General features: G+C 41.4%; 1 protein-coding gene across 2 annotated transcripts in view; it reads left to right on the forward strand.

Moving 5' to 3' along the window:
• Positions 1–24908, forward strand: part of TSPAN9 (tetraspanin 9) — a 209514-nt gene that overhangs the window by 97312 nt on the left and 87294 nt on the right. Inside the window, exon 2 of one of the 2 annotated variants that reach the window (XM_086759279.1) lies at positions 3706–3785. In XM_086759279.1, coding sequence (XP_086615405.1) covers positions 3723–3785 — 63 coding nt within the window. In that variant the 5' untranslated portion in view covers positions 3706–3722. Of the gene's footprint in view, positions 1–2891; positions 3786–24908 lie in introns of those variants that run through there. The other variant, XM_086759269.1, reaches the window with a different exon arrangement.

Consider the following 24908-nt stretch of genomic DNA (forward strand, 5'->3'; position numbering starts at 1 on the left):
ACACTCTGTGGGGATGGTTAAAGCAATGGAAGCAGAGCAACTGGCAGCGTAGAGGCAAACCTATCTGGGCTGCCACTTTGTGGCAAGATATTGCTGCCCGGTTAGAGCATCTGGTTGTAAAAGTACGTCACGTAGATGCCCACGTACCCAAGAGTCGGGCCACTGAAGAACATCAAAACAACCAGCGAGTGGATCAAGCTGCTAAAATTGAAGTGGCTCAGGTGGATCTGGACTGGCAGCATAAGGTTGAACTATTTTTAGCTCGGTGGGCCCATGATACCTCAGGCCATCAGGGAAGAGATGCAACATACAAATGGGCTCGTGATAGAGGGGTGGATTTAACCATGGACACTATTGCACAGGTTATCCTTGAATGTGAAATATGTGCTGCAATCAAACAAGCCAAGCGGTTAAAGCCTCTGTGGTATGGAGGATGATGGCTGAAGTATAAATATGGAGAGGCCTGGCAAATTGATTACATTACGCTCCCACAAACTCGCCAAGGCATGTGCTGTGTACTCACAACGGTGGAAGCAACCACTGGATGGCTGGAAACATATCCTGTACCCCATGCCACTGCCCGAAACACCATCCTGGGCCTTGAGAAACAAGTCTTATGGGTCATGGCACTCCAGAAAGAATTGAATCAGACAATGGTACCCACTTCCGAAACAACCTCACAGATACCTGGGCCAAAGAGCATGGCATCGAGTGGGTATACCACATCCCCTATCACGCACCAGCCTCTGGAAAAATTGAAAGGTATAATGGGCTGCTGAAAACAACTCTGAAAGCAGTGGGTGGTGGAACCTTCAAAATTGGGATAAACATTTAGCAAAAGCCACTTGGCTAGTCAACACTTGGGGGTTCACCAATCGAGCTGGCCCTGCCCAATCTGAACTTCTACATACTGTAGAAGGGGATAAAGTCCCTGTGGTGCACGTAAGGAATATACTGGGGGAGACAGTCTGGGTCATTTCTCCCTTGAGCAAAGGCAAACCCATGCATGGGATTGCTTTTGCTCAAGGACCTGGGTGTACTTGGTGGGTAATGCAGGAGGACGGGAAAGTCCGATGTGTACCTCAAGGAGATCTAATTTTAGGTGAAAAGAGCCAATAATTTGAAGTGCTTGACGTCGGTTGCTATACAGTACTGTATGTCATGATCTAGCTATTATATGTCCCTCCTTGCTTCTTCCTGCTCCACGCCCTGAGAGACTTATGTTGTATCAAAAGTATTATAGTAGAATCATCTATACCAACAAAGAATGAACTTTAATAAAACAGGAAAAATTGCAGCAGGGATGCAACCAGAACTGGCTCTTGCTACTAGCACCTACCAACAGATCTTCAGCCTGCAGACTATCAACTTGCTAAGTCACTCACACCAGATAGACTACCTGAGGAAACACTGCTTTGTCTGTCCTACGCTGAGAGACTGTTATGACAGATGGAGCCCAAAGTTATGGACTGGATAAACTCAACAGACCTTTTGAAGGGATGGACCATGGACTAAGAGAGTTACATCTGTGTGTCTGCATACAAGTAGATAAAAGGAAGAAAAAGTTGATGATTAATCGGAAAGTGTAGGATCTGGGCATGATGTAGATGGTATGGAATAAGGGGTGGATAATGTCCTGGTTCTGGCTAGGATAGAGTTAATATTCACCTGAGCTGAGTGGAGAACTGAAGCTGGCAGCCCCTATGGCTGGGATAGTTAACTAATTAGCTAACAGCTGGGGTTCATTTACCCAAATTAGCCAAAGGGCTATTCCATCCCATCTGACATCATGCTCAGTATATAAGTGAGGAGGGTGGTGAAGGGAACCTCCTGCTACTTGGGAGAAACTAGGTGTGGAGATCTGTTGTAAGCTATTGTACTGTATTTGTGTTCCATGACTGTTTTGTTTTCTTCTGTCATTACTGTTAAATTTACTTTTTGTTCAATCTCAACCCACGTGTTTGTTTTTTTTTCTTCTGGTTTTCTTTTGTTTACCAAATCTCCTCCTATTCTCTCGGAGAGTGGGGAGAGTGAGAGAGAGACTGCGTAGTCTGGTCCCCATTGGGGCTGAACTACGACACACACATATGCACAGACCCATGAGCTTGATCGTGCCCTCTCTGTTTCAGTCCTACCAGGCGTATCGTGCTACTATGTGGAAAAAAATGTGCCATTTGGATCAGTGTTTCCAGTTCACAGACTACTTGTGATGTAAGATGACTTACTGCCATACACAAGAACAATCTCTGACATAAGAGTTAAATAGAGTGTAAATAGCTGCAGGTTCAGATATCCTTGCATTTCAAGAGTTTTAAGAATTGATTGATGGTCCCATAAGAGACAGCAGCTCTGCTTTTCTGGTTATGGTTAATTATATCACAAGTGATGGCGTCACATTATGTACATGTGTAACTGAGACATGTGCCTATTCAGTGTATGCTGGGTGCTAGTCTATTCCAGTTCCTTGTCCCTTTCTTTAAGCCAGGAAAAAAAAATGTAAGTCACTTAATTTAATGAGCAGGGAGAGGTTAGCACCTGTCTATCCAATCCACACTTTTTCAGTATTTTATTGCATTAAAGGAGTATTGCTGCCTCACAGTTCTAGCTCATAAACATCTAAACAATACTTGACATTTAAAGAGATTTTCTGTTGTGCACTTGTATAGTCAAGAGTAATTCTAATCCTATTAAAGATATTATGTCATGGAGGCGTGCCTTGCTGGAGAAGACTTCTAACTGGCCCAATGGAAAGCAGAGGGGAGGAGCGAGCAGGAGGGTGGATTTATTACTCGATAGTTAGGTCAGAGATTTCTGTGGGAAATGCCCAGTAGTTGCAGTTGCTGATGATTTCACGGCAACAGCAGTGAAACACAGAGCACTCTCCGATAGCTGGTTACTGAATGAGATACTGCAAATGGGTGGAAAGAAAAAAGACAGCATGTGAGAGAGAGTCAAAGAGACAGAGAGAGGGAAGCTGAGAGCAAGGAAAGTGCTCTGGCTCAAGGGGAGTCTCCCAAGTGTACTGCAGAAGCTTTTTGGAAATGGATGCAAGGACCATCTGCTGCTTATAGATTAGAGGGCTGTAAACTATGAGCAGAGAGAAAGAGCTTATGGCTCTTTTGAATAAAAATTGAAGTTCTGCATAACTAATTCATCAAGATAAATCATGAGTATGCTCTTGCGTTGGATATTACTGTATAAATCCATGCTACAGATAGACAGAGTACAGCCTGCATTGCTGTGAAAAATAAAACCAGCAACTATGCAGTGAATAAATTCTGCAGTGATTATCTGATTTATGTACGACGAAAAGGAGAGGCACAACACGGCTCTTATTGCACTGTGGCATTTGCAAGGCACTACATTTAATGCTGAAGAGATGCTATACATTAAATCTGACAAATATGAAAAGAGAGATCATGGAGAAGTCAAGTAGTGAGGATTCTTCAATTCACCGGAGTCCATCTTTGGATAGCAAAGACTCAGATTTTGCTAAACCTTCTACCTCAGAGAGGCAATTTGGTCGAGGTTTTACTGCTGGAGCTTTCTACGGTACAACTGGATCACGCACACAGAGCCATACTGGGGTCGGAACCGGGACCGGCGTTGGGACTGGGACTGGCATAAAAAGTGACAAATACAGTGCACCCAAAGGCAGCAAATATGTGGTCTTTTACCTGGATCTATCCTTTGTTTTCCTTTTAGAATTTAAGAAGTGCAACATGGCAAGAGGCTGCCTGTGTTGTTTGAAATACATGATGTTCCTTTTCAATTTAATATTTTGGGTGAGTACTGCTTTTTCAGTTGCCTTCATTTGTTAGTATATCTTGTACTGCTGCATTATGTGTATAGTGCATCTTTGAAGCAGTATAGTAAGTTCCCCCCCCCCCCCCCCCACCTCTTAAACCTGCTTGGAATATTTTCAGTGTTAAACTTGTGTCTATTGGGAAAATGTACATGCTTTCTGTATCTTTATTACCGCCTGGTTACTGTAGTTTGGCTACTAATCCCTCAAATTTGCTGTTCTTATATGTGTTTTGAACTGGGTTATCTAAGAAAGGGCAGAATTGTTGCCCTTTAAGGAAGAGCAGAATTATTGTAGCATTAAAATCCTGCAGCAGCAGGATTTTTGCATTCTGTTGTAATAGCTTGTGTTGCATTAAGCAGCATGTTAATTTAAATTTGAAGTACATTCTGATTGTCACCATGAACCTCATTTGCTTTTTGTAAACTTCATTTGACAAGCTGCTTTTTCATTTGAAGGAAGTTCTGTCTCATTTCTCCAATTGAAAACAATAAATCATATATGTTCTAACCTCTTAAGGTATCAGCATAAATGTGAAATGACTGGAATGATGAATTAATCTGGATTCAGTTTCAGCTGCAGTTGTCCACATTGGTGTGTGAAGTTGGATACTTGCACTTGCTTCTGAGAGATCAAAATTTATTTTCCTCCATCAGCCAAGAGGCATGAGGGGTTGTAACAATGCCTCAGCAAGCAAATTAAAAGCATAATGGCTATTTTGAACAAAGTATTGTCACTTCATCTGGCAGTTAGGCTTCCTTGAGTGAACAGTGTTGTTGAGGAAATTACAGGCTGGTTGAAATACTGAGTGTACATGAATATGACCCAATGTGAAGTGGTTTGCTTAGTTTGAAATTAAAGATCACTCCCTTCCTGATGGCTGCAAAGCTTGGGCATATGAACAAAATCATTCATGGTTGTGATGCAGAAATTTACAGTATGCCTCATAAGTAAATGAAAACACCATGCCTGGATTTATTTTGGCAAAAGATGCGTTAACAGACTAGTTCAGATAGCTACCTCTGGTGTAGAGATATCATTGTTCAAATTAGGAGTCTTACTGGCAGCTTCTCGGTTTATCTTGACCTACTTACTGAAATAACCTTTAAAAGCAAGAGTTAATGGGAGATTTGGTACAATGTTGAACCACTCATGCATCAATGAGCTTTTATCACTAATAGACTGAAATGCTACAATCACTGAACTTATGGGAATCTTACTTAAATAGAAAGGTGAAACTGGTCACAGAAGAACATCTGATCAAAGTTCACTTCTGATCTTTTATATTTTTCTTTTCTGTACACAAAGCTACCAGAAAGTTGCCTGAACTATTTCTGGAATTAATCACTTTGAACACACCAGATTTTTGTCTAACTGGCTATTTGATCCAATGCTGCATTCCTCTGACACCTCGGAAGTGTTTTTTTTTCATATGCTATATGTTGTGGTTAGTTTCAGAACAGCTTTTTTTTTCTGATATCATTACTCCTGTCCTCTGTGATCAGTCATTAGGTATCTCTTACCCCTCGTTCCCTCAGGTGCAATATCTTTCTTTGTTTTTATCTCCTTCCCAAGCAGCAGTTTTCTTGACTCTGCATCAGACCTTCAGAGTCCATTTTTCCATTCCTTGAACTCACAAAAGTATTTCAGACCTTATCTGTGTGCTCATCTCTGTCTGCCTCAGCTCCTACTAGGCTTTTATACAAAAACATATCACTTCTTAGGTTAAAACCAGTCTACCAACTGAAACAGTTCTCTCATACCCTGTGCTTCTTCAACTCTTACTCTTACCTCTTAATCCCCTTTACACCCTCCCCACAGTGTCTTTTGTTGTGAGGCTTATAACTCTTTTCTTTCTGTTAGTATCACATCTCTGTCTAATATTCTGAAAATGCTTTTTGTATGAACCAGGCCGTGCGGAATGAAAATGATACTCTGGAACGGTGAATCTGAGAGATTACAGAAAAATGCTAAATGCAAGATGTCAGGTACTTTTCAAAGTACTTTACAACAGAAATTTGATCCACCAGCCTGGTTTAAATTGTTCAGATGTACCCCTTTCTTCAGTTCAGCTGGTTTATACTCAGTTTAGCAAGCCAGTCTTGATGTTCCCATGCATCCTTCCAGAGGACTGCAGTCTTGCTAGATTCTTTTTTTTTTTTTTTTAACCAGGCTATTTTATTGTCTTGTGACATTCAAATGAATAAGATTATAATCTCTTTTTACTCATGGAAATGAAATGCAAGCTAGAATGAAGCATACTACAGGCAGGTATTCTGTAGTTTGCTATTTCTGGCTTCATACCTGGCATCTACATAAGTTCTGCTATGGCTCTCTGACAAGGTTTGGCTGTTCAGCTCTATATGTGCTCCTTGCTGACACTGTGCACTTGCAGTGTCTCTGACTCCTGCCCTGAACTCTCCTGCTAGCCCAGCCCTGGGCTCCCCACACAGCTCTGCCAGTGCTCTCTGCTCCTGCTCTGTCCTGAAGCACTCCCTGCCATTTCAGTCCTGTCTTCCTTCTTAATCCTTTTTTTTTTTTTCATTCCTAAGTTTGCCTGTTCTCATTGCTTCCTTCTGAATTTCTGTTAAGAAAGATGAAGTTGAGAGCTGCTCTTGAGCAATGACTATCATCTTTTGTAATGCAAGGTGCTTTATTTTTAAAAAGAGAAGACTCATTTTTAAATTTTCTGAACCTGTAATCAAAGCAGAATGACACTCCTGGTCTTCAGAGGCAAGGAGACCACTTCCACACAAAGACAAGAAACATTGTTTTGTGTTTTTTTTCATACAAGAACTGGTTTAGGCAACTGGAAACTGAGGTGGAAAACGTGTGTTTCAGGGACTATTTAAACAGGTGCCAGCATAGTAGCAGTATAGCTTCAGTGGGCAATCCAGCTGACCAACTTGCTTACCACAAAACTACATTGTCCTGAGCTTGTGGTAGCAGAAATCCTGTTTCATGGGAAGTGTTGTTGTGCCATAGTAAAATGGTGGTTTTGAGATGCTACCTCTAAAAATGGAGACTGGTGGTATCCATTAACATCCCAGAATGCTGGTCATTATTGTCTTGAATGGTTCTCAGTGTTGGCCTAAAGCAGGGTGTTCTGTACAAAAAGGAGAATCTTTTTCCCTTTTTTGCTTCTTGACACAGAGAAAAAGGCGAGACTTAATCTGTCTCTCATGTGCAGTGAGCTGTACAACTCTTTCAGCCTGGCAGCCAGCTCATATATGACTGGAGCCTTGGGATTGAGGGATATAGGCTCTTTAGGAAGTACAGGCAGGGGAGAGGAGGAGGGGGTGTCACCCTCTATAGCAACAAACAGCTAGAACGCATGGAGCTCTGCCTGGAGATGGAGGAGGAGTTGAGAGAGAGCTTATGGGTGAGGATTAGAGGGAGGGCAGGGACAAGGGGGCCACCTGACCAGGAGGACCAATCGGACGAGGCCCTCTACAGGCAGCCTCACTGTCACAAGCCCTGGTCCTCATGGGGGACTTCAGCCACCCTGCTATCTGTTGTAAGGACAACACGGCAGGGCACAGGCAATCCAGGAGGTTCCTGGAATGCGTGGATGAAAACTTCCTTCTGCAAGTGACAGAGTAGCCAGTGAGGAGGGGTGCCATGCTGGACCTTGCTCTCACCAACAAGGAGAGGCTGGTGGGGGATGTGGAGCTCAAGGGCAGCCTTGGCTGCAGTGACCATGAGATGGTGGAGTTCAAGATCCTCAGGGCAGCGAGGAGGCTGTGCAGCAAGCTCTCTTCCTAGGTCTTCAGGAGAGCAGATTTTGGCCTCTTCAGGGATCTGATGGGTAAAGTGCCATGGGATACAGCCCTGGAGGGAAGAGGGGCCCAGGAAAGTTGGTTGATATTCAAGGAGCACCTCCTCCAAGCTCAGGAGCGATGCATCCCAATGAAGAGCAAGCCAGGCAAAAATGCCAGGAGGCCAGTATGGGTGAACAAGGAGGTCCTGGGCCAACTGAAAATCAAGAAGAAAGCCTACAGAGGGTGGAAGCAAGGACAGGTAGCCTGGGAGGATTACAGAGAGGTTATCCAAGCAGCCAGCGATCAGGTTAGGAAGCCTAAAGCCCTGACAGTGTTGAATCTAGCCAGGGACATCAAGAGCAGCAAGAAAAGCTTCTATGGGCATGTCAGGGACAAAAGGAGGTCCAGGGAGAACGTAGGCCGTCTCTGGATGGAAATGGGTGGCCTGATTACCCAGGACATGGAGAAGGCTGAGGTACTCAATGACTTTTTTGCCTCAGTCTTCACCGATAAGGACTCTAGTCATGCCACCCAAGTTGCAGAAGACAAAAGCAGGGACTGTGAGAATGAAGAACCATCCACTGCAGCAGAAGAGCAGGTTTGGGAACATCTAAGGAAGGCGAAGATGCACAAATCCATGGGGCCCGATGAGATGCACCCATGGGTCCTGAGGGAATTGGCGGATGAAGTTGCCAAGCCACTGGCTATCGTATTTGAGAAGTCATGGCAGTCTGGTGAGGTCCCCAATGACCAGAAAAAGGGTAACATAATCCCCATTTTTAAAAAGGGGAAAAAGAAAGACCCAGGTAACTACAGGCTGGTCCGTCTCACCTCTGTGCCTGGCAAGGTCATGGAGCAGATACTCCTGGAAACCATGCTAAGGCACATGGAGAACAAGGAGGTGATTGGTGACAGCCAACATGGCTTCACTAAGGGCAGATCGTGCCTGACTAATTTGGTGGCCTTCTATGATGGGGTGACAGCATTGTTGGACAAGGGATGAGCAACTGACATCATCTACCTGGACTTGTGCAAGGCATTTCACACTGTCCCACACGACTTCCTTTTCTCTAAACTGGAGAGACATGGGTTTGATGGACGGACCACTCGGTGGATAAGGAGTTGGCAGGATGGCCGCACTCAGAGAGTGGTGGTCAATGGCTCAATGTCCAGGTGGAGACCGGTGATGAGGAGTGTCCCCCAGGGGTCCGTGTTGGGCCCGGCCCTGTTCTACATCTTTGTCAGCGACATGGACAGTGGGATAGAGTGCACCCCCAGCAAGTTCGCCAACGACACCAAGCTGTATGGTGCCGTTGACACACTAGAGGGAAAGGATGCCATCCAGAGGGACCTTAACAGGCTGGAGAGGTGGGCCCGTGCCAACCTCATGAAGTTCAACCAGACCAAGTGCAAGGTCCTGCACCTGGGTCATGGCAATCCCAGGCACAAATACAGGCTGGGTGGAGAATGGATTGAGAGCAGCCCTGAGGAGAAGGACTTGAGAGTGCTGGTGGACGAGAAGCTTAACATGAGCCGGCAATGCGCCTTTGCGGCCCAGAAAGCCAGCCACATTCTGGGCTGCCTCAAGAGAAGAGTGGCCAGCAGGTCGAGGGAGGTGATTCTGCCCTCCTGCTCTACTCTGGTGACACCTCACCTGGAGTACTGTGTCCAGTTCTGGAGCCCCCAACATAAGAAGGACATGGACCAGTTGGAAAAGGTCCAGAGGAGGGCCACAAAAATGATCAGAGGGCTGGAGCACCTCTCCTATGAGGACAGGCTGAGAGAGTTGGGGCTGTTCAGCCTGGAGAAGAGGAGGCTCCGGGGAGACCTGATAGTGGTCTTCCAGTACCTCGAGGCGGCCTACAGGAAACACGGGGAAAATCTTCAGTAGGGCCTGTTGTGATAGGACTAGGGGTAGTGGTTTCAAAATAGAGGGAGGTAGATTTAGATTAGATATTAGGAAAATTTTTTTTTACAATGAGGGTGGTAGAACACTGGAACAGATTGCCCAGAGAGGTGGTGGAGGCCCCATCCCTGGAAACATTCAAGGCCAGGTTGGATGAGGCTCTGAGCAACCTGATCTCGTTGGGGATGTCCCTGTTCCTTGCAGGGGGGTTGGACTAGATGACCTTTAAAGGTCCCTGATTCTGTATTTGAAGACCAATTATATATGTGTATTATATATTATACACATATATATATATATACACATACATATGTATACACATGTATATGTTTGAAGGTGATGGAGAAGTGCAGTGGTTAATGGAATCTCTCTGGCATTATGCAGCAAACATACTGTCACTGTGGTAAGTATGAAGAGGTGGTGCATTGTTTCTGCCCAGGAATAATTCAGTGTTTTTGAATTAGATTAATGACAAAAAATATGGTTTTTGAAAATTAATAATATGTGTATTAGTTCAAGTGGAAGGATCCCATGTGAGTTCTGCAAAGCAAATTGATCTAAGTGGGGCCCAGCAGTAAGTTGAAACAGAAGGTGTTTCGCTACCATATCACTAAGAGCTTCAGGAGTTCCTGTGCGGCCCTCTGATTCTTAGCAGTTGTTCTTGGCCATCTGGCATTGCTTTCTGCTAAAGATTAGGCAAGTCTGAGCTGAGGGTTAAGGAAGCTTATAGTATTTAATTGCGTGGCTAGGATGATGATTTACACTGAATTCATCCGAAGTGCATAGTATGTTTTGCAGAGGGACTGGGCAACTACAAATGTTTGTTGATTTAGTTTGCCTTCAAGACTATTTATGTGCAAACATGAGCATTGCAAAGTAGCCAATATAGCTTTGCAGAGGAAATAAAATCTTGAGTTTTGCTTCTACAGATAGCAGCTTAATTGTCGAGAAAGATAATCACCAAATATAAACTTTAGGGTTTATGTCTTTCTAGGGTAGATTTCATTCATTTTTTTATTAGAGAAAAGAATTACAATAATTATTTTCACAAAATGTACCAGAGAATCTTACTGGCTATAAAATGAAAATTCTATAAAACATAAATTTTAGAAGAAATTTCACTAATGAAATGAGAATTTCATAAGGTCCTAAAAGGGAAATTTTGAAGTGACAGGAATAAGTTATTGAAACTTCGCTAGAGAACTTTTCAAGTAGATGATGATCATGTTTAAATTTGGGTTATTTTGTTCATTTAACTAAGGTTAATGAGTCCACATACAGTGAAGCATTAATAATATACATCTTGTTAGATTTTAGCATTGCTTAATTTTAACATAAAATGCATTTTATTGTGGGGAACATATGGCAAGATTGTGAAATCTCTAATCTTCTGGGTTTCAGAAAGATCTAAGGAAAAGCTAAGTATAGTCAAGAAGATCCTTAATGTGGTTTATTTGATAAATTGTTTCTATTTAAACTACTACCAAAGAAATCTGATAGAAATAACACCTATTTGTTAATGGTATAATTATAAGCAGAAGTTACCATTTAACTAAGTTAAATGGAATCATATTTATAAATTGAGATATTTAATATTCCGTTTTGAAGCAAATTTTAAAATACATTGAGAGCATTTTCTTTTGCTAAAACATAAGATTAGAAAAGAAAAAGATGGACTGGAAACTTGCTGGTCTAGAAGTAGCAGAAAAAAAGTCAAATATGGCAAATTTTTCACTGATACTCTGTTATTAAAATAATGGATAGACTACTGCTCTTAAGAGTATTTTTGTGCTTTAAATATTTGTCTAAATTAATCTTATAGTAGGAGTAATTAATAATTTCCTGTAGATTAAAAAAGATATTGTATGTTTATCAGTGAACATAAAGAAAGTAGTACAGCAGCCATGGAGGTCGCTTTTACTAAAGTCTCAGATCAGACTAAAAGAAAGGGAGCTTGTCCGTTCTCTGAGTCTGGCTACTGTCAGAGCTGTTGGTACTATAAAGCAGCTAAGAATTTTAGAATTGTTTACATAAGCTAATCCATACGAAATTGGAACACGTACTACAGTGCGCTGTTTAGTTTGTACAAAGTATATAGCTTTATTGCTTAACTGAACCTGTTGGACAGACAATTAAATCCTGTGAGGAGAATTTGTCCCTATGCATAACTGAAAGTTAATCTCTGAGGTTGAAGAGGGGTGGACAGTGTGTCCCTGAAATGAGAACTAAATTGCTATCTTCAGACATCTTAGAAGACAAAGCACATTCAAATTCTCTCTGTTTTTGTTGTCCGCCCCCTGGCTACATTATCTGATATTCCCCATTTTCTGACACAGAGAGTAATAACAGGGAGAGACAGTGAGTGACCCTGGGATGCTTCTCTCTTGACATAATAGCGATATTTACTTCTGTTGTATTTTGACTCTAATGACGGAAGTCAGCAATGCAGTGACAGTTGTGGTACAATCCCATGAAAGTAAGACTACTCAAAACCAAACAAACAACTAAAAACAAAAACCCAAACCAAACCGAAACAAAAAACCAACCTCGCTCCCAACAAACCAAAAAAAAACCCAAACCAACAAAAAAACCCCAAACAAAACAAGCAAGACAGTGAAATCTAGAAAAAAGCTAATGTTTTCGGTTACAGTAGCAGGAAGAATTCAGTTTTTAGTAAGGAGTTGATAAGCTGTTAAAAGATTACAGCGCTTAGTTTTCGTTTCACCTCCAAATGGTATAGCACTGTTGATATGCCTACAGCAAACGTGCACCTCAGCGGAGGAGAACAATTACATAAGTTTTAGCATGTTAGCATTTTGGCTGGGCAGAGAAGGAAAGGTGATACTTAGTTGAAATGGTGTAGTGTCCTGATGAATATGATTAAAATAAAGTCCATTTAAAAACCTGTACAATTGCATTACTTAGACATTAATTAGAATAATATTAAAACATTAATTGAGATCTGATATTAGTTTTAATTTAAAATAGCGAGGTTTGCTTTAGAGCTGAATTAGACTGGTTAATCCAGGTAGTGAGGGCCCTGCAACTGGTTTTAGGGTCTAAGCTTTTTCAACTTCATAGGGAAGACATCCGATATGGCATTTTTCACAGTGTTCCTCTCACTAACTGCTCTTTGCTAACACCATATTCTATCCAGGTTCTTTTTTTTTTTTTTTTTTTTAAATTATTTTTGTTTTCCTTGAGTGTGGAAGTGATTTTATTCTAACTGTAGGTAGGTGTGAGAGCCATCAAAGATTATATGGTATACTCAGTATCTGCTGTGTGTTTATCCTGTATAATTCATAAAGTTACACAGGCTTTCAGCAGCTCATGGAAACTTTGAATCAAAGGAGGAGTTCTGCTGGATATCTTGCAGAAATAAATAAATCACACCTTCCAAAAGTAAAGGAATCTAATATGGCTGAAGATGTGTTTTTAAACAGTGAATGTTTGCTGAACTTGTTGGGGTGGTCACATAAAACTTAGTGATTTTAGTTTCACTTTACAGAAATCATTGCAGGCACTGAACTCAAAGTAGTTTTACAACTTTCTGAAACAAATTAGCTTTACATCAACTCAAATCTCAATCCAGTTCAGTCTCTTGCTGCCTAGAAGCCACTTAAATTGCTGAATTTATTCAGCAGAGATAATGGAATATCCAAGTATTTGGAAATTTGACTGGGATGATCATCCTTCTTTTCCTCTTGCTTTTCTTGAGCTGGGCCAAAGTTCACATGACTGTCCAAACCTTTGTAATTTAATTACTACATCCAGTGTAGCAGGGATTGCGAATATTCTTGAACTTGCTGCCAGTTTGAATTTTAAAAGTGATATGCAGCTCATCTTCAATAATGTCTCTCAAAACTTGGCACCAGGGCCAATAGCTTTATCGCTGCTCAGGTAATGCAGGTAGGGCTAGGTTTTCCACATTACATCCAGCCAATGTTGTCCTTAATCAAGGCATAGCCAAGTCTCTACAGTCTTAGTAACCAATCTGAACCTATCTTTAAGTGTTTAGTGTCACAGTTAACATGCTAGCTCTCTTTCTCTCTCACCCAGAGCCTCTGTATTGTCTGGAAACACAGAGCTGTTGGTTACCCCTTGCATGCCTGGGAAGGGGATGCAAGCTGAAGTACAGAATGACTAGCTTGCCATTTCTTTTATTTCTCTCTTTGCTCCCTTGTGTTTGTTGTGTTTTTGTTGTTAAATGCAGTAAATGGGAATTAACTTTTCAGAGTCAAAAGAATTGTGTTTGCAAATATTGCTTCTGTTTTATTGGGGAAGGAATTCTGTACCCATGGATTCTAGTTGAATCTACTTGGTCCTCATTGCAAGCTGTATTTGGTATTGCTGTCTTCTTGCTTGTCTTCTGACTCTCCTGAATGAAAATCTCTTGTGCTGTTCCTAGTCAGTGCACTAGGGATACATAGTTTTGAAAACACATTGAGCTAGTGGCTCTGTGTTTTTCTTCCCATATAACACTGGCAAGCCACAAGGCATCAGGGATTGAATTTGTATCTTTTTTTTCTTTTGTGGATTTCCCCATACTCCTGTTCTATGTGCATTCTGGTACAATTTCTATTACTGTAAATACAAATTGTAGCTCTGGAGTAGAAAATGATCACATTAGTGTTGATTTTTAAAAATATATTACATGTATTGAGAGTTGCTGCAAGGAATTAAAACCAGCAGAAACTGGTATGCTAGCACTGTAAGGAGTTGTGACTGATAAGTTTTTTTTTAAAACTAAAATAAGTGGATTTTAATGTGGTTTATTTTTTTAATGGTGAAGAAGACTGAAGCAAAAGAGCTGTGGATGAAGATAAGATTATGAACAGATGACTATAAGCTGTAGGGGCTCATCAGCTTAACGAATTTCTAGTCATTAGCATTAGTTGCTTGTGTGCACATTTCTACTATTCTGCACATGTGACATAAAGCATGTTAACTTAAACCAAGCAGTTTACTCTCCAAATAATGTGTGTAACGGTTAACAGTGGAAGCAGTTAACTTGGAGTAATTCTGTCATATGTAATAATCTCTGTATACCTCAACATACAATCACTGAGTCTGAAATTATGCAAAAATTAAACAGAGGGAAAAGAATTAACACTTTACTATTCAATCAAATTTTCGGACTTAATTTACTATCTTAGAGAACTGAAAATTACTACAAGGGCTACTTCTGAATCAGAGATTTGTTCTTTTAGGCTTCTTGATAGATGTATCAAGCACACTTTTCTTTAAATGATACTGCTGAATACCTACATTTTTTTAGTAGCTGTGTCACTGCTGAGTAGCGTGAGTTCTTCACAAGACTAATTTCTTCCTCTTTGTTGTCTTGTATTGTTTCCAACCAGTTATGATCTTAAGCAAGTAAGAGAGCTATCTGTCAATAGATTGTAATTCAGAAATGCAAACACCTTATTTGGTCTCATTTCATAATAGTTTTAAACTAAATTGGTGGTTAAGAATCTTATTATCCTCTTTTGCGCCCACCTCTCCTCCTTTTTCCACTTCATCTAGCTGTTGCTGTGTCCCAAAGAGTGCTTTTTCTTTTGCGGTGTCCTCTGGATGCAGAGACACAGTTAAATTAGAAAAGAAGCAAACTTTATGTTCTGAGTTGGTCTTCCCTTAGAGCTTTGATTGCTCTGTCATCTCTGTTTTAACTGCTTTAAGGAATTGACATTACATCTGTTGCCATAATCCCAGAGTGCCTTAGGACCACTTAATATATTTATCCTCTTGACACATTCTAAGTATGGGCTGTGCTTTTATCCTCCTAATACAGACGGAAAGCTGAGCCACCAAAACAGAGAGAATATCTGCAGTGGAGCACAGGGTAGAGGGCTGAGAAGCTATTGGAGACCAGAACTGGCAAGTCCACATGCAGTGCAGTTCAGCATGGCTAGGCTTGTGTTGAGTTCTGCTCAGCTGTGTGTGCGTGGCATTACCCATGAGCTCAGAAATTCTGCCGATCCCCTATCTCGAGCTTGGGTGGTCTTCCCTGTACTTTTATTTCCAGATTAGCTCAGACAGAAACAACTTAAGGCTGTCTCTATCCATGGTGTAGATATGTCCTACTAAGAGACTGGTACAAAGTTAAACTGAAATTAAATCGGATCTCTAAAGTCTTGGTAAGTGTCTTAAGCAACAGGCCATCTGTTATGTGCCGTACCTTGTGAGAGACTTGATGCAGGCAACCCACCTCTGAATTCCACATGCTTGTGCAGCATGATCCACAGGCACAATCCCCCTTTCAGATTTGGGACCCATAGACCATCCTTTTATTTGACTGTGTAGTCCAGAGGTCTAGTATGTCACTTCCAGAAGTGCCTAGAAGAGTGGAAGTTTTCTCATGACACATAACATAAATCCTAAACCTCCCCACCACCTGCAAAGTGTAGCTTAGAAAGCCGAAGTTCTCTTCTTGAGATTGTCATCCCTTAGATCACAGTCAAAGTGAAGACTTTGCTATGAGATGTCTCTCTCTATCGTGTCCATTGTAATATTTCTATTTCTTTTATTATTACTCTGAACCAAATAATAAAATAAGTCTATAAATGATAAATAAATAAACCAGCATTGTATTTATACTTACAGAAAGCAGAGGTAAGAAGGTGAAAAAGTTTCCTGTTGCATGTCTGGAAGTAACAATTCTTCCTACTTCCTGTAGCCTCTCAAGTCATATGTTTGTCTTTTGCTATCAGAGCAGCGTTTTCTCTAATGTTTTTTTTCAGCGTGTGGAATGTAAAAAGAACTCTGGTGAGATTTTTTTTCCACTGTCAGCATCTAGGAGGGTGTTAGGTTTATGTCTTTTAGTGCAATACTGGTTTTGTGTCTTATGTGATGTACTTCAAGATGCAGATAGCTAGTGTTATTTTTAATCCTTTTTTGTTACTTTTGTGTTTGTTTAGGCTTTTTAAAAATGTTACATCCTCTGTTCATAGAAGTGACCTGTGGACGTGGCTATGATGTATGACTTTGGTGTGCTAGAGCCATCTCTTACTTTGGCAGGTTGGAATCCCATTTTCTTGGGAATTTTAACTCTTTCTTTCTGCCTTGGGGTAGAAATGAAAGCTGGTACTATTGTTGGATTTTCTCCTTTTTTTTTTTTTTGTTTCTTAGCCTGTTCTTCCATCTACAGCGTGATTTGAATCAATCATTCATGTGCTTTATGTTTTATTAGATGTTAGTGGTAAGCTTTCTGTCATTCTGCTGTAAGCATTTAAATTGATGATCCAAATAAACTATAGTAGGGTTATAAGTTAAGACTATTATGTTTGACTTCTAGTGGTTTGAGTTATCTCCCATTCATTAGGCTCAAATGTAAAACTCTCTCTATTAGATCAGACCAAAAGTTTGCATGTCTTGTCTTTGAAAGCAGATGGTGAAGAATGCTTAATAGATGGTAAAGGAATTGAACAAATTCATGGAATTCCTTTGAGTAATTTATTCCATGGCCTTCCTGAATTCTCTGGCAGTAAGTTCACTTGTCTAATTATGTATTCTGTGAAGGAGCACTCACTTCCTTTTAAGGCTACTGCTTGATAATTTTGATAGATGCTGACAGATATTCTGAAAAACAGTGAATTGTCCTCCTTTCTGCTTGTCGTTATTGTTTTTATTTTATTTTATTTTATTTTATTTTATTTTATTTTATTTTATTTTATTTTATTTTATTTTATTTTATTTTATTTTATTTTATTATTACTGGAATGGGAAGAAAAATAAAATAAATTCTAATTTAAAATGCATTTACTGCAGAAGTGGTATTTAGTGGTGCTTAGCATAGCATATGTTTAGATGATAGACTCATAGAAAAATTCTAGGTTGGTAGGAACCTCTAGAGAACATCTAGATCCAACCTTCTGTTGAAAGCAAGGCCTTAGATTATTTTACCCACAACGTTGTCAAGCTCAGCCTTGAGTACTTATAGCAAGAGAGACTCCACCATTTCTCTTGGTAGTCTATTCCAATGTTTAATTGTTCTCAATTCATTCAATTTGTCCTTAGTTTTCCTTACAGCCACACCAAAATTTTCCCTGGAGCAACTTGTGCCCATTTTTTGCCTTGGTGGCACTCTGCTGGATGGTCTGCAATTTCTTGAGTGGGGACGACCAAACCTGGACATAGTAGTGTGGTCTAACAAGTGCTGAGTAGAGTGGAATAATCGCATCTCTTTATCAGCTGCAGACAGTCTTGCCAGTGCAGCCTGGGGCAGGATTTCAATGCTTGTATTTATGCTGTCCTTCTGTACTGTCGTGTAGCTTTGATGTCAAGTTTAGAGCAACAGCATGCACAGCACTCCATATAGAGTTCAGTGAGATGAAGGAGCTTTATTGTGAGGACATAAATGTTTTCTTCCTCACTTTTGAGCATTTGCACTCATAATGCATTGCTGCAATTAAACACTTTCATCCTTTTATTGTTTTTCCCTCCAAGAGTGGATCTGACTGTCTTCCCTTGTAGCGTCTCCCGAAGTACACTTCAGCTAAAACTTCTGCTTCTTCGAGCCATTCAGCAGTTTTTCTAGCCCATCCTACAGTGGTGTCACTGTGATGACAAGAACAAAAACATTGATCTTATCAGTCTCCCATCCAAGCAGCCACAACGTATGATTGTGTTCTCTAGTACAGTGTATTGATTTTATGCATTGCTATATGTGTTACACTGCTTGACAGTATTTGTCAGAATTGCTGCTTTTTTCTTCCACTGTATTTTATTTCTGGTATTTCCAGGGCTCCTGCAGTCCAGCTAGTGCTTGTTTTCTCTGTTATATTTAGTCTTATTAACAGAGTGTATATCTCAGAATCATCAGATTTTAGGAGCTCATGATTTTTACTAGGGCTAGGAGTGGGGTGGGTTAATGGTTGTGGGTTTTTATTTTGGTTTTAAATAAAAGTCTAATTTTTTGTCTGTGTTCTCATGTGTGGCATTTTTAAAAATGATATTTTATATTTTAGACTTACGTTGGGGGAGGTCAGGGAACAGATAAACCTTGAAAACAATGTGTCTGTATGAAAAATAGTCTGTAGAAATAGAGGTTGTGTTTTTTTAAAACGTTTCGTTGAAGTGCAGACTGCAGGACAAGTCTGTGTGTATTCCAACAGTGTATCTCTTTTGACACGTGTTCTAGTTATAGTCCTTTTTCAAGTTCTTGAATGTGTTTCTTCAGAGGACTATGTTAGAGCCGAATACTATTTCTTTCAGGATACTTTATCTTGCTTGTCTTCACTGAAATAGCTGGAATCAAGCATGTTTCCACAACACAGTTCTGGAATGTCCAAGAATGCAGGTTTCTCGCTTAAAAGCTTCTGCAGCTGTGTGTGATCCATAATAAATGTTTGACACAAGCCTCTGGGAACAATGTTAAATGGGTGAACTGTTCTCTATTTCAGTAGTATTGGGGACTTTTTTCCCCCACTGGTTGGATGCTATGTTACAAGCCTGACCCAATCCTTAGTGACAGCTTGTCGGGCTGATTAGTGTAGACTCCAGAGAATAGCTCTTTGCTGTCTGATTGATTCATTTTGCCAATAGATTCACATTCCTGTAGTGTGAATAATAAACAAGTGATTTAATGAGTTCCCCCCCCAACCTATTCCAAGTGGCACATCCTGATTTGAGCAGGGCATGCTTTTGGAAAGCTTAAATACTTCCTGGATGTTACATGCTGAATTATATACTTCTCCCATAAATCCAAATTAGAAGGTTAAGGATTAATTTTCCTCTGTGTCATACAATTAAACACATTATCAGACATTTCAATGATATTTAAATTGTTACTTCTAATTTTTCTGGTTCTTATCCACTTTTTTCTCCCTGTCCTTCCCACCCTGGAATGTGTTTCTGATGAAACTATTATTTCTTTGCAGAATTCCCTATTTCTTATCTCAGAAGGTAGGATGAGGCTCTGAGCAACCTGATGTAGTCGGGGATGTCCCTGCTCCTTGCAGGGGGGTTGGACTAGATGACCTTTGAAGGTCCCTTCCAACTCTAACCATTCTATGATGCTATGATTCTAAGAGATTTGTTCTTCCGCAAGGCTGTCCTTGTGTCCTGTATCCCTGATGTTGGGTTTTTTTTTGGTGGTGTCTCACTTTCTTTTGTGGTTCTGTGTATAACTGTTCCGTAGGTAATTGGCTGTCTCAATTCCCATCTTGGGAGACTCTCAGGAGTGTGGAAGAACAGGTAGCATTATGGCACAGCAGCGAGATAAGAGAGTAAATCCAGAGCAATGGAAAGGAGAAAGAATTTCTTGTTTGGATCGGGATGGTTTCTAGTTCCTTATTATTCAAGAACTGTTACAACCCCAGTTAGGAGATCCCGATTCTGGATCCACAAAGAGTTCTCCAACAAACATATTCACGCAGAATGTGCATAAAATTAATATAAAAGGAGAAAAACAACACCTGTGATTCTGTATGTTCTCTTACTTATGGGAACATATACATGGAAGTAATTTTGTCTTTTAAAGCTTTACTGTGTTTACATAAAGAACTGTGTGAACATACATAAAGAATACACATAGTTCTTAAAGAACTATGTAAGAAAATGAGGAGGATAAAAGCGTCCTTCATGTCTTCCCCTCTGTGCCCCCTAGTCTCTTCCTGATCCTTTCTTTTGTCAGAAATCTGCAGCACACAATTCATTGCTGCCCCAAGTTTAGCTGTACACCTGCCTGTCTGTTCACCACACTCAGCCTTGCTGGTAATAATGTTGTACCTGCCCTTTTGTCATTCAAAATTTGAGTAACTGAGTGGGGGAAGCAAAGATCCTGATGAGGTTATGATCAGGTTTCTGAGGAATAACAGCTGCTGGCTTATTTGCTTTCTTTCCCAGCCTCCATCAGAGAAAGCTGAGAGGGTTCATTTGCACTTGTGTGAGGCACCACTTTTATAAACCTGATAGCACTGTGCCTGCATGCACAGTTCTCTGACATGACTTCAGGTTTTTGAGTGGATAAGTGGTAATTTTTTTTCTGTTTTCTGTTGAAAGAAGCTCAACACCTTGTAAAGAGCCTTGTTTCTGTCCTCAGCTTATTGGTAAAAGTTTCTAGAAGCTGTATGTACAATACCACTTTAATTACAGTCTCTGACGTAATTTTTTGCTTCATTGCAGCTTGGGGGAGAGAGGGAGGGTTTTTCCCTGGTTGTTCCTGCCCTGTAGTGTTTCCTACTTCTATCTGTTCTTCAAAGACTGCAACATGATGTGACATTCATTTCAGCAGTGGCCTTTTTTGCTGCAGTATCAGTGCAGATTTATATCTGGTCATTGTTGTAATGTGTTTTCTGGGTAGTCAGCTCAAGGTTATCTGTGTTATAGGATGTCTTGTGGGCAGGTTTAGCAAAGAAAACATTTAAACCCAATAGCATGAAGAGGAAAAACAGGCTTATTGAATTATGGCTGCTTAGGATTATATAGACTATATAGACTTAAGATCTGTCTTAGGACTGGAATGAGTACAGCAGTACTGAAACAAAAGGCAGTGTACAGAATCAGGAACATATGCTTGAAAGAAAAAACCTTGGGAATGCAGAGCTTGCCATGGAGACATGGGAGTGTCATCACTGTGCTGGGTGGACCCTGAATTATTTTTCCTCTGAAAGATTAGGTAGTATTTGTGGTGCTTGTTTTGCTTAAGCTAGGTGTCCCATTAATTTAATCTAAAAGTAGTTAAAAAACACAGAGAGCATGGCATTACACATGACTGAGTTTGAGATTATTCTAATGATAAAGAGCAGCTCAACTCTTTGAGACTGAGCAGAGGCATCTTTTTGCCTAGCACTCCAGGAAGAAGACGATGTAAATAGTTTTGGTTCTTCAGGGTGAAGCAGTGGGCATTGGAGAAAGACTGAGTACTGCTGGTCATGAATAGGCCTAACTTAAATTATTTTTGAGTACTTGACAAAAGTTGAGCCCATTGAAGTAGACCTTTTTAATAGACTGTATTGTTTTCAGTAAAGTTGTTACTTTATAACACTTGTGCAAGTACTTGGAAAATCAAGTCTTGTACTCTCGTCCTGTCTGAAATTCATTTTTAGGAAATCATAGAATCATAGAATCATAGAATCACATGGTTGGATGGGACCTATAAGATCATCTAGTCCAACCGTCTTCCCACTACCATTGCTGCCACAGCTACTAAACCATATCCTGTAGCTTCTCATCAAGCCGCCTCTTGAACACTGCCAGGGACGGAGACTCCACCACCTCCCTGGGCAGGCCGTTCCAGTGCCTTACCACTCTTTGAGAGAAAAAGTTTTTCCTCAAGTCCAATCTAAACCTCCTCTGGTACAACTTGTGGCCATTTCCTCAGGTCCTGCTTGTTGCCTGGAAGAAGAGGCCAAACCCCTGTTCATCACAACCTGCCTTCAGGAAGCTATAGAGTGCAATGAGGTCTCCCCTGAGCCTCTTCTTCTTCAGACTAAACAATCCCAACTCTCTCAGCCGCTCCTCATAAGACTTGTGCTCCAGACCCCTCACCAGCTTTGTTGCCCTTCTCTGGACACGTTCCAGGGCTTCAATGTCTTTCTTGTAGTGAGGGGCCCAAAACTGAACACAATACTCAAGGTGCGGCCTCACCAGTGCCGAATACAGGGGGATGATTACCTCCCTGCTCCTGCTGGCCACACTATTTCTAATGCAGGCCAGGATGCCGTTGGCCCTCTTGGCCACCTGGGCACACTGTCGGCTCATGTTCAGCTGAGCATCAACCAACACCCCCAGGTCCCTTTCCTCTTCACAGTCCTCCAGCCACTCAGCTCCGAGCCTATAGCGCTGCATGGGGTTATTGTGGCCAAAGATAGCTAAGCCATCAATTGCAAATAAACCCAATGAAATGAACAACCGAAAAAAAACCCACCAAACCAACAACTTCAAGAGAAGTCCTGAACTCGATCATCCATAATCATAAGCAGGATTTTTTAAAGCTTTCACCACTGACTGAGCTTTGCTGCTGCTGAAGTCAGCACTCTGAAAAAAAGAATGGATTGATGGTCAATTTTCAATCTCCTGAATGCCTGGTACCTTGTTCACTGACTGGTCAGATGCTAGTACCTGAGAATTTGTTAAGCTTGCTGTCAGCAGCTTGTGACAGAGTGACAGAGTTCTTTTATGTCTTGAAAACTCCATTGTCTTTCCAGCTCCGTGGTCAGGAGTCATCTTGCCTTAATTATCTTTATATGATAAGAGATGTCTGCTATGGAGATCTGTACTGTGGACACTGTATCTGAGACATTGCCCAAAAGCTCCCTTAACAGTTGACAGAGAGACTATAGTTAAACTTGTTCTAATGTAGATGCTTAAGATCAGACAGGTAAACATGATTACAAGAGCCTCCAAATTGTAGTTTGTAGATGGCTAAAGAAAAGTGAGATGGATCTTAGCTTGAATATTCAGTTTAGCTGAATCTCTGTGTGTGAATGGTTAGTGACAAGGATATTTCCATTTGCAGACTCCCAGGGCACATGGACTTGCTCTAGCTTTTTTTACTGGTTGTTGTTATTGTTGTTGTTGTTTGTCTTTTCTATGAATAGTGTTGTCTGTCATTTAGTGGGAGATTTAATTTAAAATGTCTTTGGCATTAAGTGAACACTCACCTTGATTTAGTTGCTGTTAAGTCACATGACTCCAAGTTATTTTTAAAGTATTAATTAGGAAGAAAGAGACTTTTAAAAGTCGTTTTCAGAGCCTAGTCATTCAGATGTAGCAATACGGATAGAAAATACATTTTAGCTGACAAATGACATGAGCTTTTATTTAACAGTTCTTATTCAAAAGTACTGAATTGAGAAGACTTGCTTAAATGAATCCATTCTTCTATCTTTAGAATAGTGTGGTTTTGTAAAATAGATTCCTACTCATTCTGAACTATATGAACTCATGTGATCTCATGGCAAAAGCATAGAGCTCCATTTATTCATGACTTCACAGGGACTTTCCACAGTAAGCACAAACCAACAACACAGGAGCACTGCCATAGCTACCACTGAACTGTAGCTTTGAGGCAATTTCTTCACAGAGGTTTCATCTAATAGATTTGCTCACAAAAAGAGGCCTGATGATGATGCCTTCCAAATAGGTTTGGAATACACTGGGAGAGGGAAGCATGAGAGCGTCTTATATTGTGGTTATCTGTGCTGTAGATCATAGAATCATTGAATGGTTAGAGTTGGAAGGGACCTTCAAAGGTCAGCTAGTCCAACACCCCTGCAAGGAGCAGGGACGTCCCCGACTAGATCAGGTTGCTCAGAGCCTCATCCAGCCTGGCCTTGAATGTTTCCAGGGATGGGGCCTCCACCACCTCTCTGGGAAACATGTTCCAGTGTTCTACAACCCGCATTGTAAAAAATTTTTTCCTAATTTCCAACCTAAATCTACCCCCCACTATTTTAAAACCATTACTCCTTGTCCTATCGCAACAGGCCCTACTGAACAGCCTCTCCCCATCTTTCTTGTAGGCCCCCTTGAGGTACTGGAAGACTGCTATCAGGTCTCCCCAGAGCCTCCTCTTCTCCAGGCTGAACAGCCCCAACTCTCTCAGCCTGTCCTCATAAGAGAGGTGCTCCAACCCTTTTATCATCTTTGTGGCCCTCCTCTGGACCTTCTCCAACTGGTCCATGTCCTTCTTGTGCTGGGGGCTCCAGAACTGGACACAGTACTCCAGGTGGGGTCTCACCAGGGCAGAGTAGAGGGGGAGAATCACCTCCCTCGACCTGCTGGCCACGCTTCTCTTGATGCAACCCAGGATGCGGTTGGCCTTCTGGGCCGCAAGGGCGCATTGCCTGCTCATGTTGAGCTTCTCATCCACCAGCACTCCCAAGTCCTCCTCCTCAGGGCTGCTCTCAATCCATTCTCCACCCAGCCTGTATTTGTGCCTGGGATTGCCATGACCCAGGTGCAGGACCTTGCACTTGGCCTGGTTGAACTTCATGAGGTTGGCACGGGCCCACCTCTCCAGCCTGTCCAGGTCCCTCTGGATGGCATCCCTCCCTTCCAGCGTGTCGACGGCACCACACAGCTTGGTGTCATTGGCGAACTTGCTGAGGGTGCACTCTATCCCACTGTCCATATCGCCGACAAAGATGTAGAACAGGGCCGGGCCCAACACGGACCCCTGAGGGACGCCACTCGTGACTGGTCTCCACATGGACATTGAGCCGTTAACCACCACTCTCTGAGTGCGGCCATGCAGCCAACTCCTTACCCACCGAGTGGTCCGTCCATCAATCCCATGTCTCTCTAGTTTTGAGAGAAGATGACCTTGTAGTTTTTTCATTTCCTAAGCAAAAACTGGGCATCAAAAGTGGGAAGAGCACAAGAACCTGGCAGATAACAGGTTTACTTTGTGGTTAAGTGTACTGCTGCCTTCCATAAGCATAAGTCAAGTAAATAAATAAAGTCAAGACTCAGGAGAAGCCTAATACTTTTC

Source organism: Chlamydotis macqueenii, chromosome 1, assembly GCF_036417535.1.
Source record: "Chlamydotis macqueenii isolate bChlMac1 chromosome 1, bChlMac1.mat, whole genome shotgun sequence".
Lineage (NCBI taxonomy): Eukaryota > Metazoa > Chordata > Aves > Otidiformes > Otididae > Chlamydotis > Chlamydotis macqueenii.